This window comes from Equus quagga, chromosome 4, assembly GCF_021613505.1.
Source record: "Equus quagga isolate Etosha38 chromosome 4, UCLA_HA_Equagga_1.0, whole genome shotgun sequence".
NCBI classification, from domain to species: Eukaryota; Metazoa; Chordata; class Mammalia; order Perissodactyla; family Equidae; genus Equus; species Equus quagga.
In genome coordinates, this window is record NC_060270.1 from 26,756,846 (window position 1) to 26,784,362 (window position 27,517).

Below are 27,517 nucleotides of genomic sequence, written 5' to 3' on the forward strand. Positions count from 1 at the left end.
AAATTTCAAAGGAGTTTTCTATGCTTATTACATTTATTCAAATAGTTATTGAGCACCTACTTTGTGCCAGGTCTCATTGCTAGGTATTGGATGTATTTATTATGATGTTTGTGGTTCCAACTGATAAGAAACCCAGCTTAACTGACTTAAGCAAAAAGGGGAATGTATTGATTGACACAATGAGACAGTTCAGGATCTGGCTTCTCTCCATCATTAGCTTTGGTTTCTCTAGGTTGACTGTTTCCAAAAAGGCTCCTCTGGTTATAGGATGGCCACTAGATGGTCACAGGATGGTTCCTAGAGGCATGTCTCTAGGTTCAAATCCATAAAGAAATGATAATAATTGTCCAAGTATTCTCATTAGGTGAGTCCTGAAATTCACTCTGATTGGACCAGCCTAGGTCACCTATCACTGACCTCCTCTCCTTCCCTAATCTGTGGCCAGCAGAGTGATGTGCTGCTGGTTTAGGTTTGGCTCATGCAATCTAATGCTAGGGCTGAGGGTGAAGCCTACACAGACCAAATGAGGGTGAGTCTCAAAATGAAAATGGCCTCTTTTCAGAGCAGGAAGATTGAACAGTGGGAAGACAAAATCTGGGCGCTCACATGCACATGCTTGTGTTTTAAAGATGAAAGCCTCCTACAAGTGCAGTTTTAGGAACTCCCACCCAATCCCCTCTATTCTACTTCCTTATTGCTAGTAGATCTAGCAAGTACCCCAGGATGAAAGAGGAGGTGGATTCTGCTTCCTAAGCTATACAACAACTGAAATAGTAGGAAGGTGCAGTCACATATACTCTTCAAGTTTCAAAAATCTAATTCAAACTTGACTGATTATCACACTGAACTATCTGCAAAAAAAGGAGATATGAGTTTTTTCTTTGCATTCTGTTCCCGCTTCCCCCATCTCTGGGCCTACCTTAACTTCCTCAGTAAAACCCTATACGTACTAAGTTTCTACTGGTATACCAATGAGTGAGCAAGCATACCTCATATTTGAGATCTTTATCTGCTTCTACCATTGTGGAGCTTAATAAAGTGGTGCTCTAAGAGACAAGCTCTGTAAACTCCTATGTTAAAGTGCATGTAATACTCTTGGGAATCATGTCATCTGCTGTACATTCAGGTCTTTCTGCAGATAACTGCAGTCAAATCACTCCTTGTGTAAAGGCCCTTGAAGCTTGAGAGAGGATACGTCTAACCCATAGTGGGAGGAGGGACTGGATTCAAGAACCAGCAGACCTCCTAGATGAGGGGTCAGCAAACTACAGCTCACAGGCCAAATATGGCCCACTGCCTGTTTTTGTAATTAAAGTTTTATTGGAACACAGCCACACTCATTCATTGATATAGTGTCTATGGCTGCTTTTGTGCTACAACTGCAAAGTTGAGTGTTGCAACAGAGATCGTATGACCTGCAAAGCCTAATATTTACTATCCCACCCTTTACTGAAAAAGGTTGCCAACTCCCATCCTAGATGAAGTCAGGACCAGTTCCATCAATAATGGGGTGGGAAATTCTACCTAGATTATGCAAATGGTTCTAGAGTAGAAGACAGTGCTAGGAATGGGATTATTTCAAGAAACTGTACTTTCTGATACGGAATTTTCTGATACAGGATTACTGCAGCTTCTGTCACTAACCTGTATATATCACCACATTATATAGAATATGTCAAAAGAATGCCTGATTTGGGAATTCTAAATGTAAAAGTGAATTTCACAGTATGACCTAGACTGACAAGATTAGTTTTAAACCAGAGCTCAATGTTTCTCCTCAATATTTGAGGCCAGTAAATCGCCACATCTAAGATCTTAGCTTCAAACTTGATCTCTTCCCTTTAATTTCTTCAGAGAAACCTTTATTCCATAAACATTGAGTGGGCACTTACTCTAAGCCAGACTCTGGGTTAGCACTGGAACAAAATAAAGCTTATACTCAGGCCTGGCCACACAGCAGAATATTTCAGGAAAGAGATTATCCTAAAAACCACAAAGGACACTTATAATAGTTCTTACAGTTGATGATTTTGCTCTATCGCTATTCTACTAGAAGATTCAGTGAGTTAACCCTGCATTTAGATTGTGTTCTCCCTAGAGTGGGTTATAGAACTTACATCTCTAAGGCAGGATCTATGACAGATTCAGGGAGACCGTGATTTGAAAAAAATTATATCTTTATTTTTACTAACCTCTGGCAAATTCACCATTGCCTTCAATTATGAACATAAGCCACAAGAGTAATAGTAGACTTAGTAGCAAAATAGAGGGGGCCTGCTCTGGGGATGAGTGGTTAAGTTCGCACACTCCACTTTGGTGGCTGGGGGTTCCAGAGGTTCGGATCCTGGGCGCAGACAGGGCACCGCTCATCAAGCCATGCTGAGGCCGCATCCCACATAACACAACCAGAAGGACCTACAACTACAATATACAACTATGTACTAGGAGTTTTGGGGGAGAAGAAGAAGAAAAAAAAGAAGACTGGCAACAGATGTTAGCTCAGGTGCCAATCTTTGGAAACAAAAAAAAAAGAAAAAGAAAAATAGACTTTGTCACCAAAGAAATCAGATATTTTCATATATTATACTTGCTACAAATATCTTGAAATATTGTTCAAACTCATGATCATTTTAAAATTATGAGTTATAAGACCCACTGATAGATAGTAAACACTATTTACTATGTTAATAAAAAGCACGTATAGTGCTTATCACACATTTAAAAAATATTTTGATAACTATATTTCATATAATTTGTTTCCTTTATAATTCTATGTATTTTATTTTTTGCATATAAAAATATTATTCCAAAAAGGGAGTCCACACAGTTTCGCCATACTGCCAAAGGGGTCCATGGCACAAAAAAGATTAAGACCTCTGCTCTAGGGTCAAAAAATAAACAAACAAACATAATCACATCTAAGGTAATTCTCTATAAATTAAAAAAACTCCCTCTGTTATCTGTCACGTGCTATACACTCAGTATGTTCTCTAATAGAGAGCAAAGACCATATGTCACTATTTTTAGCAGCCCTCACTTGAAAACTGGTTTGCAAATAGTTGTGAATGTGCTATAACAGCCCAGCAGATGCATGGGTTCTCCTGGCTCACTGGCAGTCATTCTAGTCCAAACACAGAAAGCTTTAAACTAATAGAACTTTCAACTTTCAACAAGAGAGTTACCAAAAGAAAAGGAGAAAAAAGAGAAAAAAAAAAAAGCATGCTATATATCTATCTACTAATTTGGTTTGCAAACAGTAAAATACAGGTAATTCAATCATTTAAGTTAATGAGGTAACGTATGTAAACGAACCTAACCCAGTGCCAAATCTACATTAGTGACTCACGAACAGTTCTTTTTTAATTCTGGAGTGGAGCTCTGGTATATACTGCAAAATAGAGTATGTAAAAGTGTGTATTCCCTTGGGGCCGGCCCCAAGGCCGAGTGGCTGTTTGCGCGATCTGCTGCGGTGGCCCAGGGTTTAGCTGGTTCGGATCCTGGGCGTGGACATAGCACCACTCATCAGGCCACGTTGAGGCGGCGTCCCACATGCCACAATTAGAAGGACTTGCAACTAAGATATACAACTATGTACCGGGGGGATTTGGGGAGATAAAGCAGAAAAAAAAAGATCGGCAACAGTTGTTAGCTCAGGTGCCAATCTTAAAAAAAAAAAAAAATGTATATTCCCTGAATTTACTGACTGACTTGTCGAAGAAGGGAGTTAGGATTTAAATTTTGCCACAGATCATTCATAAAGCAACTAACAAAACAAATCACACTTCAAATACATGTCCAGGTACCTATTTGAGAGGAACATTGTGAAAAGAGAAGTTTAGGACTAGAAACAGAAAGGTTTAAAGCTTAGGAAAGAGTAGGTGCTGAAGTCATCCTCTGAGCAAATAAGCAAGAGAGTTGAGCCTGGAGCCCTGATCTCCTCACTCTCTCCTTCCTAAGTCAATGTTTTTCTAACGTGACTGATGTGGTGATAAAATAAAAGATGTACAAGGAGCCACAATTTTGAGCAAAAAGGAACTGTACAGTCCACTGATGATTGGGAAATACTCTAACTTTAGAGTTTCTCTAACTGAAAAAATTCCACCAAAAATCAGGACTTCAGAAAACTTTATTCTTTCCAATCTATTTTAGGGTAACACAAACTTTGGTGTAAGAGAGACCTATTTCTGTTTTATTCAGAAGGGGAATTACCTCTATTAGTAGAAAAGCCAGAAGATCTGGCTTCAGATCAGTTATACAAATACTTGAAAACAAAGGCATGAGTAAGGAAATTACTATTGTTACTATTTTGTCATTATTTATCATTAATAACAATAGAAAATCATAATGCTTGCTTCTTCTATGAATATTTCATAAATTAATTCTCATCAGCACTTATAACATGGAAAAACTGGTTATTCAGCTCCCTAGGGGAATCACATCTAACCTAGAGGTTAGACAGCTCCGTAACGGAATCATGAACAGGGTCAGGTGGTTTACAAACTCAACGAGGTTGTATAAAAAGTTTGATGAGGGCTGGCCCAGTGGCGCAGCAGTTAAGCACGCACATTCAGCTGTGGCGGCCTGGGGTTCACCGGTTCAGATCCTGGGTGCGGACATGGCACCGCTTGGCAAGCCATGCTGTAGCAGGCGTACCACATATAAAGTAGAGGAAGACGGGCACGGATGTGAGATCAGGGCCAGTCTTCCTTGGCAAAAAGAGGAGGAATGGCAGCCAATGTTAGCTCAGGGCTAATCTTGCTCAAAAAAAAAAAAAAGTTTGGTGACTATGCATATATTTCACATAATTACAGGGCTGTTTAACCAGAAAAACAGCTACCTCTGCCATAGTTAGAAAATCTAAAACAAAAGAAAGTGATAATTCTTCCCACAGTCACAGAGTGAGTCAGTGTGTAAACATCAGATAAAGTAACCTGGGACTTCTGAATCCAAGGCTTTATCTGACTAAATCATTCTCTTTAAGGGATCACATATCCAAAGAGGAGGACCCCAAGAAAAATAAAACCTAGCCTGATTATGGAAGGAGGTATCATAGGCTGAGGGAGGAATAAGGTTCATTCTTTATCAATCAGGCCATTATACTAGTTTGCGAAGGGAATTTGCAAAGCAGGGTAGGTCAAAAAGAATCATTTCATTCAGAGAACACAAAGGACCCCAGAGGCAGTGCTGCAGTCCCCAAGCCTAAATGTCTTCTCTTCTACAGTCGGTTACCTTAAAGCATATATTGTGTTCTGGAAAGAAATCCTTTAAGATTTTATTTTTCTTTCTTCTCCCCAGAGCCCTCCAGCACATAGTTGCATATATTTTTTAGTTGTGGGTCCTACTAGTTGTGGCATGTGGGACACTGCCCCAGCATGGCCCAATGAGCAGTGCTAGGTTCGCGCCCAGGATCCAAACCGGTGAAACCCCAGGCCCCGGAACCAGAGTGTGCAAACTCAACCACTCAGCCACCGGGCTGGCCCTAGAAAGAAATTCTTGAGTAGTTCTTTTCAGTTATGTAGAATGTGAGCCAAGTAAACATCTAATTGTTCTAGAAAACGGTGTAACCAGCCATTTTTAGCTAAACAAAGGCAATGCCTCACCATTCCCAACTCATTCCCATTCAACAATCTTTCTGAACTCTCTACGCCCACCACAAAGTGTATATGTGTCTAGGAGGTGGGGGTGACTATTACGTTATCAGATAAGTTAAAATTACCTCAAGCTTCTTCTATTAGATATTTTTTTAAAAAAACATTGGGTGGCACAATCAGTAACACCTTCTACAAAGGGCTGTAAGAGAGGAGGAGGTAGTGAAACTCATTTTAGTTCTTTTCATCCACATCATTAACAGGCCCTCACAAAAGGGAATCAGCAGCTAAAGTATCATTTGAATTACCCACAGCACAGTACATCCCCAGCATGCCAGTCTTGGCCTCCAGTGCACAAATCACTGAGCTGGAGAGCTAAACACATTAAAGCCTCTCCCAAGCGGCATTCTGGTCACCACTGTCGACCGTCCCAGCGGCATCCTTTCTTCCTCGTGATGGTCATCATCTGTTTACCACGGTTTACTGCACCAAATCCCATTCTCAACCAATATCTTTTTACTAGCAATTCTCTGTACTTGCAGAACCACTAAATATCAAGATTGAAAAGGACCCTGAAGGTCCTATCTCCCTACTCCCTATTCATTCTCGGCAGAACGTTTTCTGTCTTTAGCTTCAGTTCCCTTCCTGCGCGTGTTCCTACCCTCCTGGAAGCTTCCCCTTCTTCAATGTCTATTCCCAGCAGTTTTTCCTATCACTGTCTCTATATATCCTCACTGCCTCTATAAATAGCACTGTCCCAATTTCAATATAAGTTCTGGTTCTCCCAAGTGAGATCCTGAGTTTCAGTCCTCAGTCATTACTAGTCACCTCAATTGCATTCGAGAAGCCTCCTCCAGGTAAGTCAACCTGATAGACTGTGTTGCAGCCATTGCAGTTTTCTCTATTGCACATTTGTGCTTCCAAACAGGTCCCTAATAACAGAATCATGGCATTTTAGACCTAAAAGAAAACTTGCAAATCATCTGATCCAATGTTTTTCAAACTTTTACCACATTTTATTTCATACATTCTAAGATATATGAAATCCATTTTATGTCTTAATCTCATACGCACATAACTGAAACAAGTTTCATGAAACAATAGCTACCCTTACCATGTGAACACGCTGAAATTTTCTACTCTAGTCCATTCTTTTTAAAAATTTCATCAGAGGCCATCCACTAAATGGATTTCACCACCCAATAATAGGATGGAAGCCACAGTTGGGAAACATTAATCTAGTGCAAACTTCCCACTGACTGATGAAGAAACTGAAGCTCAGGGTGAGGGAGGTTTTCCAGCCACAATTACACTCGGGTCTGTCTGGTAAGCCCCAGACCAGTGTTCTCTCCACTGAACACCTCCTCCGCCCAGTCTGCCACTCAGTCACACCCGCGCCCTAACACAAGCCCACCGGACCACGTCGGGCAGGGATCCACGCTCTTCCCCTGCTCAGCCCCGCAAGGCCGAGCTCCTTGGTCAGAGTCCCCCGCAGCCCGGGCTTCCTGTTACCTCAGGTCAGAGTCCCCTCACAGTCACCAGCCATCGATCAGAGTCTCCCCGAGTCACCGGCCCTAGGTCACAGTCCCTTCCAGTCGCTGCCTCATACTTCCTCTGTCAGAGTCCTCTCGCAGCCTCTGCCTCGCGCTCGCCGAGGTCAGAGGCCCTTCGCAGAGCAGTGGCTCTTAGGTCACAGTCCCCTCGTTGTCAGTGCCGCTGGGTCACAGTAGCCTCGCAGCCCCCGCCTCACACTCCCCTCGCTGTCACTGAGCCGCTCTTCCTTCAGTCACTCTCCCGGCGGTCCCAGCCCCACAGTGTCTCCTCTCAAACAGCCGCAAAGACGTGCACACCCCGGGTCCTCACCTGCAGCTCAGGCTCCCGGACCCCCGGCCCGCCGGATTCCTGCCGGGCGCCGCGGCACGGACAAGGGAAGTTGAGGAGGTTGCGGGGAGACGCCCGGGAAAGGCAGCTGACGAGGAGCGGGCCGGAAGTCCCGCCTCCTGCCCGCCCGCTGGTCAATCCGACCACGACTTTCCCCTGAAACCGCGAGCCCTGACACGGTAGTTCCGCCTCCACGGAGTCCCCGGGGAAGGAGTGACTGAGCGGAAAACTCCAGAGACAGCAGGTGAAACGGCTAAGGGTCAGCCTCCACGCGGAACCGGCGTAGGCGGCCACGACGCCTCCCGGCGTGAGGGACGGTGTAACTGTCCCGCATGCTCGCTGGCAGTCCGTCAAGAAGCGTTAATCCGGCGGCTCCCTTCTGCCCAGCTCCGGACTGGGTCCCGCTCGGGCGGACCCGGCCGCCTGGGTCCCTCCGCCCGCAGCCCCAGCCCCTGGCGCAGGGCCGGGCACCCGTCCCCGGGCGGTCACAACGCAGGTGGCCGTGACGCCTTCCGCCCAACGCCCGGTCTGCGACCGCCTCACAGAGCGCCAACTTTCCCCTACTTGGTGACGTAAAGAGAACTCGCGTCCTCCAGTCAAGTCCTATGAAACCCTGTAGTGGGCCCCAAACCCTCCTCCAGCCTATTTCCCACCCAGGTAGCTCACCAAAAAAATGATCGCTAGGAATCAGCCGAGGGCTAGCTGAGCGGGAGCGGATTCCAGGGAGGCCACTGGTAGGACATCACATGGCAGGGTGTCTGGTGAAGAGAAACGTTTTCCTTTGCGATACTCAACTTTTGCAGGGGTCCCTTTTGCTTCTATAGATGTAAGGCAAGTAGATATCCAATGTTACGGAAGAAGTAGGTAAAAGAACTTTGTAGTGTATTTACTTATTTATGCATTATTATTTTTGTTGATATACTTGAAAGTGACTGAGAAGAAAGAAGGTGGGTAAACTTATGCATCTGCTGAGGAGCCTACAGAGAGGAAAGGATTTAAATTGTGACCTTTTCCCTTTTGAGGTTCAAATACTAGTTATTTGAACATGACCATAGACTAAGGTGCTCCAAATAAGGAGAGCTAGCTTGAGAAGACACCAGGGACTCTAAGGGAAACATTACTCCAAAGATAGTGGGACTTAGGATAGTAACTAACATATTATGGGAGAGTCGTAAGGGAGGGCCAATCTCATACACAGCTTGGAAACTCTCAGACCCTGACACTGGACAAACCCCAGAGAAAACATGTATATGTAAGCTAATAAGCTGTGTAAGGTGTAGGGTAACAGGAGTTGAGTAAAAACACTGGATGAAAGATAAAGGCAACAATTGAAAATGTAGAAAAAAACCTTTATGCACAATTAAATTCATCTCAGTGTTACTTATGATAATGAAAAATTAGAAATAATCAGTACCTCAATAAGGATATAGCAAAAATAACAGTATAACCTAATGGAATAAATGCAACTATAAAATTCTGCTTGTGAAAATCATAACGCAAATAAAATGATGTAAAAACAATACATGATGTGAAGTGAAAAATCAGGTTATGATATTGTATATATGATATTTTAAAAACTCTGCAAATAAAAAAACTCTGGTAGAAAACATACCAAAATATTTACGGTTGGTTATATTTGAACAGTTGAATTATGGATTTTCCCCTGATTTTTTCTCTACTTTCCAAATGTAATAAAAATATATTATAACAAAATCAAAACATTAAAATATAAGGCCTAAAACTCAACAGACTCAGTTGCCAACCTGCCAACTCATCTTTATTTTGTCAAGATAATTTAACAATATAAAAAAGTTCATATTTCTTCATGGTCATTTCTTTTCCCAGCTTTCAAAGATTCAATAGTAGAAACAGCCGAATGCCGCTACAACACAGAATAAACTGTCCTAAAAAACAAACAAAACAGAACACACACACTCACAAATCCAGAATGTTAGTACTAATGAAAGACTAAGGGCAGCACAGACCTGAAATTGATACATCTCAGATCTTTGCCAATTTTCAGTCATAAAGACTTCTTCCTTCTTCAAGAAACAAACGGTTTCCAGAGTATAGCTATAAAGTTGCTTACCTCAGGGTAACTACAAAATTGCCTGCTAAAAGGGTAAGATGGGTAAAGAATTAGATTTTCTGAAAGTAGAAATAAAATGCAAACTAATGAATTTTATATAATGCATATTCATAAGTATTCCCATTTTTCCTGATTTACCAAAGAAGTAATAATATTTATCAAAGGAATAATAAGTATGAAATGCTTTGAGTTTCTTGGAGTAAATGCACTAATCAGTCCAAGGAACTATATTATAATATCATAGACAATAAAAATAACAGCACCTTGTCATAAATTCTAGATAAGGGCAGATGGTCTCTGGGTGTTTGTTCTTAACTGATAAAATTCATTTGTCCATCTTTTAGAATCAACTCAGAGTGCTTTCCAGATCCCAGTTAAACTAGTTAAAACACTTTTTAGGTGTTTATTACAGGAGTTCCACTTGCCTCAGCAACTCCTGACCCACCAACTTCACCTCCAGCCTGGCAGTGATGGGAGAAAATCTGAACTCAAGTACCTGATTATTAACCAAAAGCAAAATTCTTTGGTTAGCCCAGTTCCCTCGCTCCTTAGGTGGGATAACTGTGAACTGTGTTCTACAACAGTGCTGAGGTGAGGGACTTATTTTTGTTTTTGTTTTAATTTCCAATCCCTCATCGATACTTTTGTAAAATACAATAAAAATTAACTAGGAAAATGAAATGAAAAAAACATAAAAATACAGCCTAAACTTTTTATTATTAGATTCAATGGACATAAAAATACTTCCTATAAGAGTTTCTAAACCCTTACACTCAATTTATGGACTTATCTCATCGAAGACCAGTAACAAACAGTTCATGGACTGGCACTGGTCTGTGAACCCAACTTTGATGGCACTGTTCCACAGCGCCGCCCAGAGTTCCCCAGCAGGATTGAGCCCTGGTTATCCACGGCGGTTATCAGCTCAGCAGCATATGCTTTTCTCTCCCCTCTCTCATTTCCTCATCCTCTACTGGTGGTTCCTAGGATCTTCTCCCAAATAAACAAAGTGCTTTAAGCTCTGAAAATGAAACCTAAACAAATACTCAACAAACTAAAGATACAGTAGACTAAGTCAGAAACCTAGACAAGGCTCTCAAAAATGATTTTTAGGCACTGCCCCCACCAATCCTGTTTATTAATCTTTATTAAGTAATAATTGATAACTAAAGTTTTAAATTACATATTTGTTAATTTGAGTATTGTCTGGCCCCCAGTGGTTTATAAGGTCTCTACAGGCAGAAATCATGCCTGTCTCATTCATCATTTTATTCCTAGCAACTCCAGGACAGAGGCTAGCACATAATAGGAGCTCAGAGTTATCTGTTGAATGAATGAATTGACTTGTATAAGGACTCAGAGAAATATACATTTTTACTGCTAAAAAGCAGGGGAAAAAATCACCTTAGCTTTATTCCTCTCCCAGAGAGCTAATAAATGAAGATTTACATAATAATACTTTCCACTGTTCAGCCCTTGACCCCTAGGGTAGTTGAGCATAACATGAAACTTTGGTAGGACCATAGAATTTCAGAGCTAAAAGATCATCTACACAAGCAGCTTCTAAAGCTGGCAGTAAGCATAATGATGTGGGGAACTTTTTTTAAAAAAATTCAGATTCACTGATCCAACCCTTGGCTTATTTGATCAGAATGTACTTGACTAGAGCCCCAGCGTCTGTATTTTAAACAAGTTCCTCAAATGAGTCTTAGGCAGCCACAGGCAGTCTTGGGGAAAATCTAGTACAGCTTCCTAATGTTACTGATAAAATCAGAGAAAAGTCCAATGACTTACCTAAAGTCATTCAATTAGAAAGTTACAGAGCTGGAAATGGAACCTCTCTCTTAATTCACTCAATCCAGTTTCTGTTCTACTCTACTCTACTTGAATTATGACTCCACTAATTCACAACCTGGGAGCATTTGTATAGAGGATGGGGTCATTTCTGGAAGCAAGTATAAAATAACAACATATGATTAAAATATTTTAAAAGTTCATGTCAATAACTTACCAATGTTTAAATGAAACCACTTTTTAAAAATTCCTCTTTATTTTTTCTTAGTTTTGAGAAATAACTTTAAGATAAAGTAATTAATTTTAGTATTACTGAAAGAAAAATCACCTTTTCTTATGGAATCCCTGCCACCACATTTCTTTGCAGCTTAGCAAAGTGCTATATATCTATTAGCACTAAACAATATGCTAGTCCCTAATTCAAACTTGTGAAGAGTTACGTCATCTATATACATACAAGTCTCCTTGCCTATAAGCAGCTCAGTAGGTTTCTGCTTTAGTTACACAAAAAGGAGCAGTAAAATCATCTAATCCAGAAGTCTAAGATAAATATCTAAAACTAAAGTGTCCTCGCATCTTTTTTGTTTTAAAGATTTTATTTTTCCTTTTTCTCCCCAAAGCCCCCCGGTACATAGTTGCATATTTTTAGTTGTGGGTCCTTCTAGTTGTGGCATGTGGGATGCCGCCTCAGCATGGCTTGATGAGCGGTGCCATGTCTGCGCCCAGGATCCGAACCAGCGAAACCCTGGGCCACCAAAGCGGAGAGCGTGAACCCAACCACTTGGCCATGGGGCCCGCCCTGTCCTCACATCTTAATATATATTAAGCAATTTGATTTGGAATGTCTGCAAGTCCTTAGAAAGGAAAAAACGGTTTCCAAATAGACTTACATTCATGAAAACATCATGAGTGTAGTTGTCAGTGTCAGCATCCCAGAAACAGCGAGCAGCCATGCTAAAAAGTCCAAGAATGAAGAATTATCAACAATATACAAGGATCTGAACTACATATATCTGCCATAAGCAAAAAATTTCCTTGATACATTCTTATAGATCAGTACTTCCAAACCGTTTCACAGGTTGGCACAGAGAAAACCATATTTGTACAGCAGAGTATACTTGGTAAACTAGAAGGGATCGGAGTCATAGATAAGGCTGTTTGCAGCTGGAGGTGATCAGCCCAGGAGTCTAGCAGCCTCAGACTGACTGGCTACCCGATGGCTGAAGAGGCCAATACCTTGAAGTCTTTGGTGCTCTGGGTGGGAAGCTTTGTTATTGATTACTTCACCTAAGATATTTGTGTGTGACTTTTAGAGGAAATAATACTGAAGACTTATGACTGAAATTGGCTCAATTCCTGCAAGATAAGATGAGGAGGTAAGTCTGGACAGGACCCAACAGATTATTCAGTCCATCTTGATCACTGTATAGAGTCCTAGAAAAGAAAGGGGCAAACTCTGAACTAGAATTCAATCTTCTAACTAATTCTAAATCCAGTGTTATCTCTACAGGATGCTATGCTACTTCTAAATTCTCAAATTGGTCATCCTCCTCTCTCCAGTTCTTGGGTAAGAAAAAATGTCAGTCAAAATAAAAGCCAATTAAAAAATAGAAAAGACATAAATGCCCAGTAGTATTGGATTGGTAAATGAAATTATGGTATTTCTTGGCAATGAAACTCTATGCAGCCATTAAAGATATTTTTTACAAAACAAACAAGGACGTGAAAAGATGTTCATAATATAATGTTAAGTAAAAAAAGTAATCACAAATGTTTTACATCTTTAATTAAATGTATGTATGTGATGCAGCATTAACATTGATTGAGCACTTACTTTGTGCCAGCTATACATGTATTAACTCACTAAATCCTATGAGGTAGGTACTATTATTATACCCATTTAATAAAAATGGAAACTGAGAGTCAGAGATAGTAAGTAAATTTGTCCAAGGTCACTCAAATAGCAAGTGACAAAGCTTGGCTTTGAACCAAGGCAGTTCAGCTTTAAGTCCGTAGAGAAAGATATATATATAGACCATATTATATTGGTTCATTTTTGAAAACTTTTTTTAAAGTTTTAAATAAAAGAGTCCCCTCCAGCCTAATATTTCACACCTTCTTTTTTTCCTTTTTTTTTTTTTTTGAGGGAGATTAGCCCTGAGCTAACATCTGCTGCCAATCCTCCTCTTTTTGCTGAGGAAGACTGGCCCTAAGCTAACATCCATGCCCATCTTCCTCTACTTTCTATGTGGGATGCCTACCACAGCATGGCTTTTGCCAAGCGGTGCCATGTCCACACCCGGGATCCAAAATGGCAAGCCCCAGGCCACTGAAGTGGAACGTGCACACTTAACCGCTGTGCCACCGGGCCAGCCCCTCACACATTCTTAAGTCAAAAAAGTTCCACCTATTTCCAAACTGTAACATTAACAATATGAAATTAAATTAATCTACTTAATTGACCAATCAACAAGTATTTATTTAGCAACTACCATTTGTCCAGAAAGAGTAAAATCTGGCTCTATCCTCAAACATTCCCCATTTAATTATGTGAAAAAATTAACATACATCAAAAGAAGCAGAGAATGTATAGCTGATGCTATTGTACAGGTTATTAGGATTAAAGGGATTGTAACGTCTATCTAGTTCAAGCCTTGAAGGACAAGTTGCACAATATTTGAATTAAACCTGTAGAAGTGCTACAGAAATTTAGAGAATTCAGAGAAGAGAAAAAGCCAAAGAAGACTTCATGAAGCAAGTGGTACTTAAGCTGAGTAGAATCAAGTGAAGACATGAATATAAAAATTTATTTAACAAATATTTGTTGAGTATCTATTACGCATGATCAAAGTGCTAGGTGCAAATGATACAAAGATGCATAAAACACAATCCTTGCCTTCAAATTGTGGTCTCTTTATACCACTTCCCAACAAAAGGAACCAGAGCTCCTTAGAGAAATGGCCAATTCCAGGTCTAGGACTGGACATTTATAAGATAAACCTGCGACATCTGGGTCACATCAAAACCCCGGGCTACATCAAAAAGAAATACACACACACACACACACACGTATGTATAAAGTTGTCGCAAAAGGACTTAGAAGAAATATGATGGAACAGCTTGTGGCAGGCCAATGCTCCCACCAGGATCAATCAGAAAAACTGGATAAAATGAATCAGAGAGCTGCTGAAGTAAATAGGAGTAGAGGAACCAAAATTCCAGAGAGGCGAACCCCAGGAGGTAAGCTGATATTCTGCAGCAGCGTCCTCCCTGGGGCATTTGCCAACTCTGGGCACAGGGCTAGAGGCTGAGAAGCTGGGCTTTGCCCAGGTCAAGGACGAATTACTGAGAGAAAAAGGACTAACAGCAGTTTTGCAGGGCTAGGGAAATAAAACTGGAGACTTGAGGGACCAAGATCCCTGTAAAAAAGTAGAGAGTAGAAATGAGCCTGTCACATAGTAGGTTTCCCCTCAAGACACATGCTGAGCTCTAAAACTGTGTAAGCAGGAACCTAAAAAGCTAAGAGTGGTAAGCAAAATAATAGCCTCTCACAAGATATGTCTATGTCCTAAACCCCAGAACCTATGAATATGTTATATTACATGGCAAAATGGGTTTTACAGATATATGATTAAGTTAAGGATCTTAAGATGGGGAGATTATCCTGGATTCCCAGGTAGGCTCAGTGTCATCACAAAATCACTGTAAAAGAAAAAGGGAGGTGGGAGGGTCAGAGTCAGAGAGAGATTCGAAGATGCTATGCTGCTGACTGTGAAGATGGAGGAAGGGTTTATGAGCTAAGGACCTCAGGCGGCTTCTAGAAGCTGGAGTGGGCAGGGGGGTGGATTCTCCCCTGGAGCCTCTAGAAGGAACACAGCCCTGCCAACACCTTGATTTTAGCTCAATGAAACTCCTTGTGGATTTTTGATCTCCAGAACTGTAGAATACTATATTTGTGCTGTTTTAAGCCTATGGGTTTGTGATTTGTTACAGCAGGATTGGAAAATAGTACATTAAGGAAAAAAACTCTGAACTGAAGAGCAGTTTTATGCTGAGGAGAAAAGAACTAAAAGTCAGCACCTGCTGGGGGTGGGGTTCCAGTGAACACTCCACATTCTTGGTTGAAACATCTGGAGGGCTACATTCAAGAAAGAAGGGTGAACTGAAGATAGAGCCTTATCCAAACTGCAGCCCGACCTTAACTCAGCTCAGTACCTGACTGGATTAAGGTAAGCAGCCCATACTCTACTGAATAGCAAAGGAAAGGGTAAACTATCTCAGGAAGAAAATAATATTATCTGGAGGTTCTACAATTTTTTTAACACGTCTGGGATTCAAACTAGGCATGCCAAGAGACAGAGCCATATGAAGGATTATCAAGAAAAAAATAATCAATGGAAACAGACTCATACATGATCCAGATACTAGAGTAAGCAGACAACGACTTTTAAATAACTGCTATGACCAAAACATAAAAAGGGAGGAGAGAGGGAGGATGGAGAACATAGATAAAAAATAAAGAATTTCACTAGAGAATTGGAATCTATAAAAAAGAATTAAATGGAAATTCTAGACCTGAAAAATACAATAACTGAAATTAAGAATTCAGTAGGTGGGTTTAGCAGCAGATTTGACACAACAGAGATTAGTCAAGTGAAAGGTCAATAGAAAAATATCCAAACTGAAGCACAGAGAGGAAAAATGAAAATGCAGAAAAGAAGATGAGAGACACATGGAATACAGTAAAAAGACCTAAACACATGTAACTGGAATCCAAAAAGGAGAACAGAGAGCAAATGGAGCAGAAGGAATATTTAAAAAGGCAATGGCCACACCTAACACCCAGATCTTAGTTTCTAGTACAATTCTCCAATAAAATGAACGAGGGCTCCTTGGCGAAATGGCTGATTCTAGGGCTGGGGCAGTGAATGAATAAGCTGGAGCATCTTATAGTGCCAGTAAGTAAGGAAGCGTTCAAAAAACCCCACAATAGTAGGTATGTCAAAGGGACCAAGAGTCAATGGAAAGAACTCCCAAGGGACAAAGCTGGAACAATCTGAGCAATAAATAGCGTAGTACTGGATTATAATTCAAAGTATAAAAATCCATGAATCCATATTGAAGTAAATAAATGACTGAATAAATAAATGGGAGAGAAGAGACAAATCTCCTGTGCCGAAAAATTACAAATAGTTTATGTAGATGCTCTGCCCTCAATGAGATGGAGCATAACTCCATAAGTGTAGGCTGCACATAGTGATTTCTTTCTAAAGCATACATTATGGAAAGGGGAAGGAAGAGTACCTTTACCATGGGAAACTTGACAAACACTACCTCAGGCAAGTGATCAAGGTCAACATCAACAGTAATATTGACGTTGATAATATGCACCCTGATATGATATGATGAGAACAGCACTTTACCTCTGTGATCTTCCTCCCAAAAACCTATAACCCCAGACCAATCATAAGCAGACAAATCCCAATTGAAGGACATTCTACAAAATACCTAACCAGTATGTCTCAAAACTGTCAGGGTCAATAAAACCAAGGAAAGTCTGAGAAACTGTCATTGCCAAGAGGAGCCTAAAGAGACAAGTAATGTGGTGTCCTCGACAGGATGCTAGAACAGAAAAAGGACATTAGGTAAAAACTAAAGAAATCTGAAAAAAGTATAAACTTTAGTTAATAATAATGCATCAATGTTGGTTTATTAATTGTGACAAATGTACCATACTAATGTAAGATGTTAATAATAGAGGACACTGGATGTGGAGTATATGGGAACTCTCTATACCATCTCTGCAACTTCTGTAATCTAAAACTATTCTAAAATACAAAGTTTATTTAAAAAAAGAAAAAAGATAACGGCTAAGAATTTTCCCAAGCTTATACAAAACAGATTCAAGAGCCCACAGATTCAAGAGGCTCTGAGAACCCCAGCAAAATAAATACAAAGAAAACCATATACATCTGAGTAAAAAGACAATGAGAAAAACATTTAAAAGTGGCTAGAAAAAAAAGACACAAAACCCCCAAAGGAACAATAGTCAGACTTAAAGCTGACTTCTCAACAGAAACAATGGAAACCAAAAGACAATGTCATCACACCTTTCAAGTTCTGAAAATGGGGAAAGGCGCACACCCCTTTCCTTCGATTCCCCTCCCTTAAGGAATGTAAATGCAGCATTGAGCCATCTTAAACCTGGCAGATGAGGACACACAGAGCAACAACTGAGGAGAGCCTATTTCCGTGACACCAGTGAGGCACCACACCAGGCTTTACACTTCTACCTGGTATGTTTTGAGAAGAGAAATAAAGTTTCTGTTTCGTTAGAAAAAAAAAAAGAAAGAAAAGAAAAGAATCAGGAGTTAACTTGAAGAAGCTACCAATGGCCAAAGATGGGACAATTTGAGCATCAATAAGGTAATAACTGCAGTGGATTCAAGCACATCACATATATTTTAAACCATGGGTTCATAGATAGAAAAAAAAAACCTCATTGGTAACCTTTGGTGGATGCTAGGGAACCAATTCATTATTCTGAAAATTGGTAAATGTATCCTTCCTTTCCTGTACCAATCATACCTCACTGTAATGAAACAGTTGAAAGAAAAAAGAAAAGTCATTCTTAACAGAAGAATTCCAGCTAATAAATGAAGAACAATGATAGAATTAGAAGACCACCATTTTGTACCCTCTGATGAATACTGGATCTAGGACAGACAGTCAAAACCGTTAATGGCAAAGCTGCCAGGGAATTTTATAATAGATGGATCCATCTAACAACATCTAAACTCTAGGACTAAGCTTAACAACAAAAAAACGACAACCAGACATTTTTGTGCCTCTTGATGAGATGCAATAGGATGTATACTAAACATCTATGTAATATTCTTGCCAAAAACTCAAACCTATGACTAACACTAGATCCAACTACTTATTTATGAGAAATATAGGAAATACAAGACATTAAACAATAGTATGGGAATATAATCAGCAAATGCCAGAATGTAGGAAACTCTACAGGACAACCAACCCAATTTCTTCAACAAGCAAATGGCAAGTTAACAAAAAGAGAGATAGAGAAAAAAAAAAAAGGAGTGAAAATGATAGATTAAAAGAAATTTAAGACACATATCAACCAAACGCAACGTGTGGACTTTGGATCCTGATTTGAACAAATTGTAATAAAAATACATACATAGATATACATACACACACATATATATGAGACAAGTGGGGATATTTGAACACTAACTAAATATAAGATTAAGGACTGAAAATATTTAGATGTGATATTTTACTATGTTAAAAAGAGTCCATATATTTTAGAGATACATACTGTCGTATTTACAGATGAAATGGTATGATCACAGGAATTTGCTTTAAAATAACCTGGTGGGGACAAGGAGAGTAGGTGGCGATATAAATGAGCATCAGTTTGTGCTGATAACATTTGAAGCTAAGTAATAGAAATGTGGGAGTTCCTTAGTCCCTGCACTTTTGCATATGTTGAAATTTTAGATGATAAAAGTCTTAAAAGCGGGTGGGGGAGGCCTCATATGCCATGCTTTAGAGTTTGGCCTGATCACATTTAACAAAGCCAATCATAGCCAGTTTAAGGAGTTTATACTTGACAGGATTTGAAATAAACTCTATAGTTTATGGCAAGAAAGTGAGGTATACTTCTGGGAGATTGGTCCGGTATGCAAAATGAATGGTAGAGGAGAAAGAGCAGAGTCAGGAAGTGCTGATAAGGGGCTGCTAAGTAACCCTGGCATCCAGATTACAGTGCATGCAACAGGAGAGAGTAATGGTTAAATAAGATAAAAGAGAACTCCCAGGTTTTAAGCCTGAGTCAAGGGAACCTTGGTAATACGGAGAGAGACAGAGAAATTAAAATGGCGGGCTGATTTAAGGAGAGGAAGGGAAAAGAAATTTGGAATTCTATTTGAACATGTTGAATCTGAGGTAACAGAATAAAATATTTTTTCATCTCTCTGTGGTGAGGAACTCTTCAGAAGCCTTTTGACCAAACAGCAGAGGGCACCATGGTGAAGAGAATGCGCCGGTATCAGAAGGCTGGGCTCTACTAGTGACCCTGACACCAGCGAGATCTATAATTTTGGGCAAATCACACTGACCCTCATAAGTGTCATCATAAAATAAGGGAACTGGACACTAGAAAATATCTGTAGTCCCTTCGAAACCTAACATTTTATAGTGAAAAATCTCAGTGATAACATCTACAAGGTACTTTTTTTCATTCATTCAACAAATATTTTACAACTTTCTTACAAAATACTATACCAGGCACTGTTTACAAAGGGAAACAGGAGATTAACACTTGGGCATAGGAAAAGACAAAGAAATACAGATTTTGAACTCACCAATACAGGAATGACAGTTTGAGGTCATGAGAATGAATGAACTCACTGAAAAAGCATAGAGAAGAGCAGAAGATAAGAACTGAGCCTTGAAGAAAGCTCACAGGTAGGGATGTAGGGGGGCAAAGAGGAACCAGTGAAGGAAAGAGAAAAATCACTTAGAAAAACAGGAGAGAAACAAGTCAGATAAGTGACATCAGGGCCAAAAAAAACAGAGTGAATTTTAAGAAACAGAAGCCCAGGCCAATAACAAGAGCGAGGAAAGGGCTATTAGACTTGCTAATTAGGAGGCCTCAGACAATTTTAAAGAAATTATTTTAGGAGAATGGTAGGACCAAAAACCAGGCAACAAGGAATATGGAGGAAACATATATACATAATCCCACACGCTCTTTGGGAACATACATACAGAAACCCTAAAAGACTTACTAGCCTAGAGACTACGAAAAGTGCGTTACCCCATGGAGCTCACCCAGACTGCACACCTCCCTGCTCAGGACCAGCATCTCTTCGGGTCACAGCTGCATTTTGTTATACTGTGCTTTCCTCTCACTTTTGCAAAGACACCATCTTATTGAATTGTCAACAGGATGAATACCTAACAAGAAACACACAAGAATAAAAACAAGAAGGAAAAACCAACTACTCACAATACTCCTTCACCTCTTTGTTCTCCAATCACTACTTGCACCACCATTTTATATCGGTCAAATCCCATTTCTAGAAAGAAAAAAGGAGAAAGTTATCTATAAGTAAATATACGGTAAAATTACTTAATGAAGGTAAATTTGCCTAGAAATGGACATAAGCATTCAGTCTACAAGCACTTCCTGAGCATGACAATAAGCTTGGGAGTCAGAGAGAGTTAAGAACAAATCCTAAATGTAAGGTTAGTCAGTGTGTAAACTTAGACAAGTTAACTTTTCAGTTTAGGTCTCACTCATCTGTTAGATGGGAATCTCTTAGTTACCTCCTGGAGAGCTGGGAAGTGTTGTGAGGTTAGATGAGATAAGCTTCCTCCTTTCTCTACCCATTTCTCTTCCATAGCATCTCTCAATTGATCTTAGCCTCCTTCCTTTCTTCCCTATTCTAAGTCAGGTACCTTGAGCTAGGCCCTCAAGATACAGAGATAAATAAGACACTCTTCTTGCCTTAAAGAACTCACAGTAGTCAGGAAGGAAAGCATGAAAAATAAAATGAAAATGCAATATACTAATAATTCAAAGAGTGGCATGTATAATATACATTAGGAGGACAGAGCTAGGCAGCAGGGAAGGGATGACCCAAAAAGACTTGTTGGAGGGTGTGATAAATGAGCTGAGTCTTGAGAGATGAATGGGAATTTACCAGGTGTACAATGTCTCTCCACTCTAGGGAGAAAGAACAGCATGCGCAAAGGCATAGGCATGGGGTCTTCAGGAAACTGTAAGCTGCTCAGTAAGTTAGAATAGGAAAAACCCATAAGATTCTGGAGTATACTGGGGTGGCCCACCACAACGCAGCTGCTTCCCTGGAAACTATACTGCCAAAGCTGCAAAATCCTCAAAATTCTCACTAACACCAAATCTGGAGAGAAGAAAACTGAATGGGCATTTTTATCTTCCCCCTTTTCTGACCAGGGAATAGTGGAAAAAGTTAAAAAAAGAAGATGAAACAGGCAAAGTTAAAACAGAGTCAACTCTCTTTGATGAAACTAAAAGCTCCAAGATTTTACAGTAAATTAGGCAAACAATCTGAACCCTACGGGTACCCTCCCACGTTGGACATGAACCCTAATTCTCAGAAAATTCTCAGAAGAAGACAGAACTCAAGTTATTCTGAAAAAACATTGCACACAGCTTAGCTGAGCTTCCTCTTTTCTTTACCGACTTCTCTCCTTCCTTTTCTCATACCCATGCTTTAGAAATGTGGCTAGAATATTAAATACCCAGCCCTTAAATTATCATTCTGAGGGAAAAATAAAATAGTCTCAGATACAGTGAGAGGAGAGTAAAAAAAAAAAAAAAATCACCCCACATCACATCAGAGCAAAATGAAAAGAAGGTGAACAGCAACATGAAAGGTGCAACAGCAAAAATAAACAAAATAAGGAGAAAGAAAGAAATACACTCTTTAAAAGACAAAATAACTCAACCTGGAATATAAATCAAGGAACAAAGAGAAATTCCTCACAACATAGAACAACACAAGCTCATAAATTCATTAAAATAAGAACTCAATCAGATTATAAAACAATAGAAAGATGAAAAGGGAGATTATAGCCCTAGGAAACAAACTGAATACCTACACAATATCAGCATACAGCTAATAAATTAAAATGGTAAGAGACAGGACAGACACAGATGAAAACTGAATCACTGGCTTAAGATAATCACAAGTAAATATAAAGAAAAAGAAGAAATTACAGCAGAGGAGAGTTAATAGATATGGAAGACAAAAATGATTCAACATATCAATATTTGGTGTCCTGAAGAAGAGAATCTAACAAATGGAACAGGAAATGTATTCAGAGATACAAGAAAGTTTCCCTGATATAGAAAAAATAAAATCCTCAGATTAAAAGATTTAAATAGCATTTGGGGTGCTTTTTCTAATTCTATTAATTTTTCTACACTGTTTAAATTTTTTTGTAAAGAGCATGTATTTTTTACAATAATTTTCTTTTTCAAAAGGCTGGGTGCCTTCAAAGACTTTGGGCAGCCACACACCTTTTTTTTTTTTAAGTATGCTTTTTGGTGGGGAAGATTGGCCCTGAGCCAACATCTGTTGCCAATCTTCATTTTTTTTTTTTCTCCCCAAAGCCCCAGTCCATAGTTGTATACCCTAGCTCTTCTCTGTGGGACACCACCTCAGCATGGCTTGATGAGCAGTGTGTAGGTCTGCACCCAGGACCCGAACTGGTGAACCCCGGGCTGCCGAAGCAGAGCACACAAATTTAACCACTCAGCCACGGGGCTGGCCCCCCTACAATAATTTTTACAGTGAATTTTCATTAAAAAGTCTGAAAACAAAAATGCTAATATGCTAACAGTTAATTTGGGTGGTAGAAATACATAGAATTGCTGTTTTCTTCTTTGTACTTTCCCACATTTTTTTCATTTCTAAAAATTAAAACAAATTTTGAAAAAGAAGAAAATAAGCCAAAACATTAAATAGTAACTACCTTTGGGTAAGAGGATTTGATAAAATTAAAAAAAATTTTATGTGTATCGTCCAGGCTTATTACAATGAAAATGGATTACTATTACAAAGACATCTCTTCCCTCCAAAAAATATCTTTAAAAAACGGTAGATAGAAAGAAAGGACTTTTCAGATAGTTTAACATTATTAACAAAAGAGAGAGACAGACAAAGAACAAGGAGAGAGAGCACAAGATCTGCTCTGTAGACGCAGGGTTCGGCAGTAGAGGGTTGAGTAGGGCAAGGAGTTAAGGATTCAGCTGGAGAGACGGACTGAAGTCAGACTGTGAGGGCGCTGAATGGCAGGCTGAGGAGCTCATGTCTTGGTAGCAAAAACAACCAAGAATTCTGGGGGGAAGGAGGCCGGGTACCTCCTGGTCTTTCCACATCCTCAGATTTCTTGGATAGTGGTTCCACACAATGTTTTATTTCACATTTTTACTCTTTCCCACCGTCTGCAAAAACCTACACAAGTAAAAGTTACCAAATAATTGAGAAGATGGACAGTGAAGAGAAATTTGTCTTTAAGAGAATCCACCATTTATGTCCTTTGTTTAAAGATAAGGAAGGAGATAAACGGGATTGTTGAATGTTTGAAGGGAACAGGTCATTTCCAATAATCACCACTATTACCTTTTAATTTATCTTTAATACTTTCTGATAAATGTTTTGTGAGCTGAGGCGTTTCTTCTGGAGAGTATTCAGCATTTGCCAGTTCCTCCTTGAGCACAGCATGGATACAGTCTTTAACCACGGAGGGTCGGAACCTAAATGAAACAGTTCAACGAAACAGTTCAAAACATCTAATTGGTAACTCTAAAACCAAATTACCTTCACAGCTCAACATCCCCCAGCTTTTCATTATTAGAACCATTTAATCCTTCTTTTTCACTTTTTTTATTATAAAAGTAATAAAAGCAAATTAAGAGAACAAGTCATATTCAAAATTTATATCTCCAGCCTGGACCTCTCCCCCGAACTACAGGCCACATATTCCAAAACATATTCCATCTGGATGTCTAGAGGCAACTCAAATTTAATACATCCAACACAGAGCTTCTGATCATCTCTTCTCCCCAAACTAGGTCCTCCTGCAGTCGTCCCCATCTCAGTCAACGGTTACTCCATTCTTCCAGTTGCTCAAGCCAAAAACCTTGGCCTCAGTCTTGTTGCCTTCCTCTCTCACAGCCCACAGCCCATTCATGAGCAAACCTTATCAGTTCTACCTTCAAAATAATCTAAAATTCAATCACTCTCACCACCCCACTGCCACCACCTTGCTCCGAGCTACCATTACTCTTGCCAGCATTACAATGCCCTCCTAACAAGTCTCTCTGTGCCTGCCTTTGCCCCCAAATCCCGTTCTCAACACAGCAACTAGACCGGTCCTCTTGGTCCTATCCATGTCAGATCATGACTCTCCTCTATTCAAAATACCCCAAATATTTCCCACCTCACTCAGAGTAAAAGCAACACCCCAACTGTGACTTGCCATGTCCCATATGGTCTACCCTACCAAACTCCCTGACTGTGTTTTCTACTACTTTCCCCCTAGTTCTCTCCACTCAGCCCACACTGGCTTTCCCTGTGTTCTTTGATCGCACCAGGCACGCAAACCTCAGTGCTTCTGCACTTGCTGTTAACCTGCGCCTGAAGTTCAGTTCCTCCCGTTATATGCAGAGCTAGCTCCCTCACTTCTTTCAAGTCTTTATTCAAAAGTGACTCTCCCTAGCCACCCTCTCTAAAACCTCAAACTACCCTCCTACCTCATCACTTTATACCTCCCTTCTGAGGACTTATTGCTCTCCGATACACTATATAGGTCACTTATGCCTTCATCTTGTTTGTTGCCCTTCTACCAGCTAGAATGAAGTTCCAAGAGGGCAGGGATCTTTGTCTGTTTTGTTCACTGTTATAGCCCCATTTCCTAGAACAGTACCCAGCACATAGCTGACAATATTTTTTTAAGGAATGAATTATTGAACAAATGAAGACAGGAAAAAAAAGTTTCCCCTGGGGCAGGCCCCGTGGCCAAGTGGTTAATTAAGCTCCCGCGCTCCGCTTCGGCAGCCCAAGGTTTCACCGGTTCGGATCCTGGGCGCGGACATGGCACCAGTCATCAGGCCATGCTGAGGTGGCATCCCACGTGCCACAACGAGAAGGACCCTCAACTACAAATGCACAACTATGTACCAGGGGGACTTGGGTAGAAAAAGGAAAAATAAAAATCTTTAAAAGAGTCTCCCCTAATTTCACCACCCTAACAATACCATTAGCATTTTCGTTGTATTGATCATATATTACAACTTAGGTTCCTTTTCTGGGCTATATATTCTAACTATGTCTATATATTATATATTATATCTATATATATGATTTGTCTATCATGTGCCATGTTAACAATGTTTTAAGTTTTGAGCTTATAATGTGGTGCAATATTTGGTAGTATTAGTGGCCCTGTATTACTTTTTAACAGTATTTTCTTTGCTTTCTTGCCTGCTTATTCTCACAGATAAACTTCTAAATCATTGACAAATTTCCACGATTTGATCTGTTCAAAATGTGGTCTTCCTATTAACAAACATACAATATCTGATTCTTCCCTTAAGCCTTTTCCATTCTCAGTAAAACGTTAATAAAAGTTTTCTTCAGGGGCCACCCCATGGTGCAGTGGTTAAGTTCAGCGCCCTCTGCTTTGGAGGCCCAGGTTCATGGGTTTGGCTCCCAGATCCCAGGTGCACACCTATACCAATCATCAGCCATGCTGTGGCAGCGACCCACATATAAAAAAAAGAGGACTACTGGCAACAGATGTTAGCTCAGGGCGAATCTTCCTCAGGAAAAAAAAAACATTTTCTTCAAACAAGTCACAAATAATCTCATAGGATTATTCCTATATAATATATATTTGTTAATCTTGTTCTGCACTGTTATACAATAGAAACACAGATGAATGGCATTCTAAGCATTTAGAAACTTTTACCAAGATAACTGAACGTATCTCTTTTTTTATGTCCATTCTACCCACGGGAAAACTGCTGCATGAAATTTTTTATCACATTGTGACCAAGGGAAGTTTCTGGCTTCCAGCATTTGCCAAGCATTTGATTCAGCAATCTAGTTTTAAACAACAGAGTAGAGGCTTGGGAAATCTATTTTTTATCTAATTTTTTTACCTTGTGAAGATGAAGTTATTGATGGATCCTACAGCCCTAGCAGAATGTCTTCTGCACTACACTGTGTTCCTTAATTTTGGGAAGGTATGGGGGTGGTGGGCCAAGGGCCAAGGGCCTCGGCATGTTACTTGGGTAAGACTTTGTATACATACAGGTCCCACACCCTGCAGAGGAGTAAGCGTATTCTGCCACACGTACGCACACAGCAACCTTCAAAAAGAAGACTGAATGGCATTCCATGCAAGCCGCTTGTTTTCTGCCCTTCTCTCTATTCCATCCATCTCCTTTCCCCTGTGCCCAGGTCCTGAGCCTCCCGGAACCAATCATCCCCACTGTGCGCTCCCAGCGCTTTAACACTGCAACTGCTCATCTGGTCCTCCGGGGCCCTCTGCTACTGGAACCCCAAGATCAGCGCCCCGCCCTCCCGAGTCGTCCCGCCCTCCTCAACCCAGCCCCGCCCCCTCCCCGCCCTCCCTCTCCAGCCCCGCCCCGCCGCCTCCAGCCCGGCCCTCCCTCTCCAGCCCCGCCCCACCCCACTGCCCCGGTGCCCGCGCGCTCCTTCCAGATGCCCAGGCTTCCAGGTGAGCTCTTCCTTCCCGACCTAGCAGTCTCGCACGCCTCCGCCACAACCCGTCCACCACTCGCCTTTGCTGGAAAATGGGCCGCAGAATATAGGTGTTCTCGGACTCCCCTGCGTTCTTCTCAGTCTCAGGCAACGAGTCAGCCACAGAGAAGGACACACCCGCAGAAAAGGACGCATCTCTCGGGGCGGCCATGGCCAGGACTTCTTGGCCCGATGTGTCTCGCGACGAAGGCCTGCCGGTTGCAGCACGGGGCTGGGAAACGGTTGCCAGGACACCGGGGCCGCCCTTGGCCGTGACGGGACGCGGCGGCGCGCTCTGCGCAGAGCGGCCCGCCCCTCTGCGGACTGTCGCCGCTTCCCCCGCGCCTGCGCACCCGCTGCTGGGCGGGAACTGGCGGAGCGAGAGCGCTGATGACTTCGGCCTAGGTTGATTATCTCCGTCCGGTTTAGAGAACAGTTTAACGCGCGTTGGCTCTTTTATTAACTGCGCTGCAAGCTTAGGAAGTTGACACAGCATGATGCCCATAGAGGTCCCGGGAATACCCAGCGAGAGAGCAGTGGGGCCCTGACTCTAATTATGTAAAGGGTCTGCGTACGTGGCCTCCCGGCCTAATCCAGCCCACATCCTGCTGTTATGACTTGTGAACGAGTTTTACATTTTTAAATGATTGAAAACAGTCAAAAGAATAATATTTCATGCCACTTGAAAGTTACAGGAAATTAAAATTTCAGTATTCATACATAAAGTTTTATTGTAACATAACCATGCTCACTTACATATTGTCTATGGCTGCTTTGCTATATTAGCAGAATTGAGCTGTTGCAACAGAGACCGT

The 27,517-nt window shown here is 40.8% G+C and overlaps 2 protein-coding genes across 3 annotated transcripts in view; both read right to left on the reverse strand.

The window, feature by feature from the left end:
• The window catches only part of PCYT1A (phosphate cytidylyltransferase 1A, choline), a 39,809-nt gene extending 31,890 nt beyond the window's left edge, over positions 1 to 7,919 (reverse strand). The window contains exon 1 of one of the 2 annotated variants that reach the window (XM_046658234.1): positions 7,452 to 7,919. The gene's annotated coding sequence lies outside the window, so the exon portion shown is untranslated. Of the gene's footprint in view, positions 1 to 7,100; positions 7,378 to 7,451 lie in introns of those variants that run through there. The other variant, XM_046658235.1, reaches the window with a different exon arrangement.
• A 1,301-nt stretch (positions 7,920 to 9,220) lies between these two features.
• DYNLT2B (dynein light chain Tctex-type 2B) lies at positions 9,221 to 27,198 on the reverse strand. Its single transcript, XM_046659826.1, has 5 exons — positions 26,744 to 27,198; positions 23,556 to 23,689; positions 20,393 to 20,462; positions 12,243 to 12,306; positions 9,221 to 9,373 (listed from the first exon to the last, which is right to left on the reverse strand). Exons 1-5 carry the CDS (start codon positions 27,196 to 27,198, stop codon positions 9,326 to 9,328), a joined length of 771 nt encoding a protein of 256 aa, XP_046515782.1. The 3' UTR covers positions 9,221 to 9,325.
• Between the last annotated feature and the right edge of the window lie 319 nt (positions 27,199 to 27,517).